The sequence below is a fragment of the Plasmodium reichenowi genome, chromosome 12, assembly GCF_001601855.1.
Source record: "Plasmodium reichenowi strain SY57 chromosome 12, whole genome shotgun sequence".
Taxonomy (NCBI): domain Eukaryota; phylum Apicomplexa; class Aconoidasida; order Haemosporida; family Plasmodiidae; genus Plasmodium; species Plasmodium reichenowi.
The window spans coordinates 621,870-622,984 of NC_033657.1; the positions used below are offsets into that span (position 1 = coordinate 621,870).

Below are 1,115 nucleotides of genomic sequence, written 5' to 3' on the forward strand. Positions count from 1 at the left end.
TTTTTTTTTTTAAAGATGATTGATGCGTTGTTAAATAAAACGAATTATTTGTATTTTATATTTTTATTATTTCTCTACATTTGCTCAAATGATGTGTGTTCATGTAATTTGAAGGTGAGAAATAATTGGGAACATTTTTTACAGGTTTATCAAAACAATGGAAATTTTAGAATGGAAATTTTAGAACCTGAATGTACAATACAAAAGAATTTACAAAGCGAAGAGGAGAAGGAGGATTTTATAGATTTTGATAGGAAAGAATTATTATTGCATGATTTTGTAGTTATAAAAAATTCTCATTTTACTGATGAGAAGACACTTGAATTATATTTGTCAAAAGAGGAGAATAAAAAGAGTTATTTAATGTTAACATTTTATTTAGGTGATTTAAAATTAATGATTGGACATAATTCTCCTTATGAAATAAGTTTAATATTAAATGTAGCAACAGTAAATAAAAATATCTCAAATTGTAAAAACAATAGTTATAATATTGTTCTTTTAAAAACAACAGATGTTTTTAATACATCTGATTTAGAAATTTTAGAAGGTCCGATTCAATTTTCTCTAGGTAAATCATCTGGAGCTTTTCGTATAAACGTTACAAAATTTTTTCTAAATAATACATGGAAAGCTTTTACAAAAGATAAAATCTCTTTTCTAATAAAACCAGAAGAAAATTGTTATACTGTTTTAGAAAATAAATTAAATAAACCCCAATTACTTATAGAAAAAAAAACAACCTTTTATTCAGAATGGGGAGAATGGTCTAACTGTTCTATGGATTGTGATCATCCTGATAATGTCCAAATAAGGGAAAGAGAATGTATACATCCTTCAGGAGATTGTTTTAAAGGAGACCTAAAGGAATCTAGACCATGTATTATTCCTTTACCTCCTTGTAATGAATTATTTAGTCATAAAGATAATTCAACATTTAAAATATTAATGATTATATTACCTATAGTTTTGGTTATATCTATAATAACTATATTGTATCATATTTTTTATAAAAAAAAAGGTGCTGAAAAGGAATTATATGAAAATGTGGCTGGTCGTTATATGTACGACTAGGGGCCTTCACATAAGGGAAAACCCCGAACAAAATAAAAGAA

At 25.5% G+C, this 1,115-nt stretch overlaps 1 protein-coding gene across 1 annotated transcript; it reads left to right on the forward strand.

The window, feature by feature from the left end:
- Positions 1–15: 15 nt before the first annotated feature.
- Positions 16–1,074, forward strand: PRSY57_1217300 (thrombospondin-related apical membrane protein; the record flags this gene model as incomplete). The annotated part of the gene is made up of 1 exon (XM_012908599.2): positions 16–1,074. One exon carries the CDS (start codon positions 16–18, stop codon positions 1,072–1,074), a length of 1,059 nt encoding a protein of 352 aa, XP_012764053.1.
- Positions 1,075–1,115: the final 41 nt, after the last annotated feature.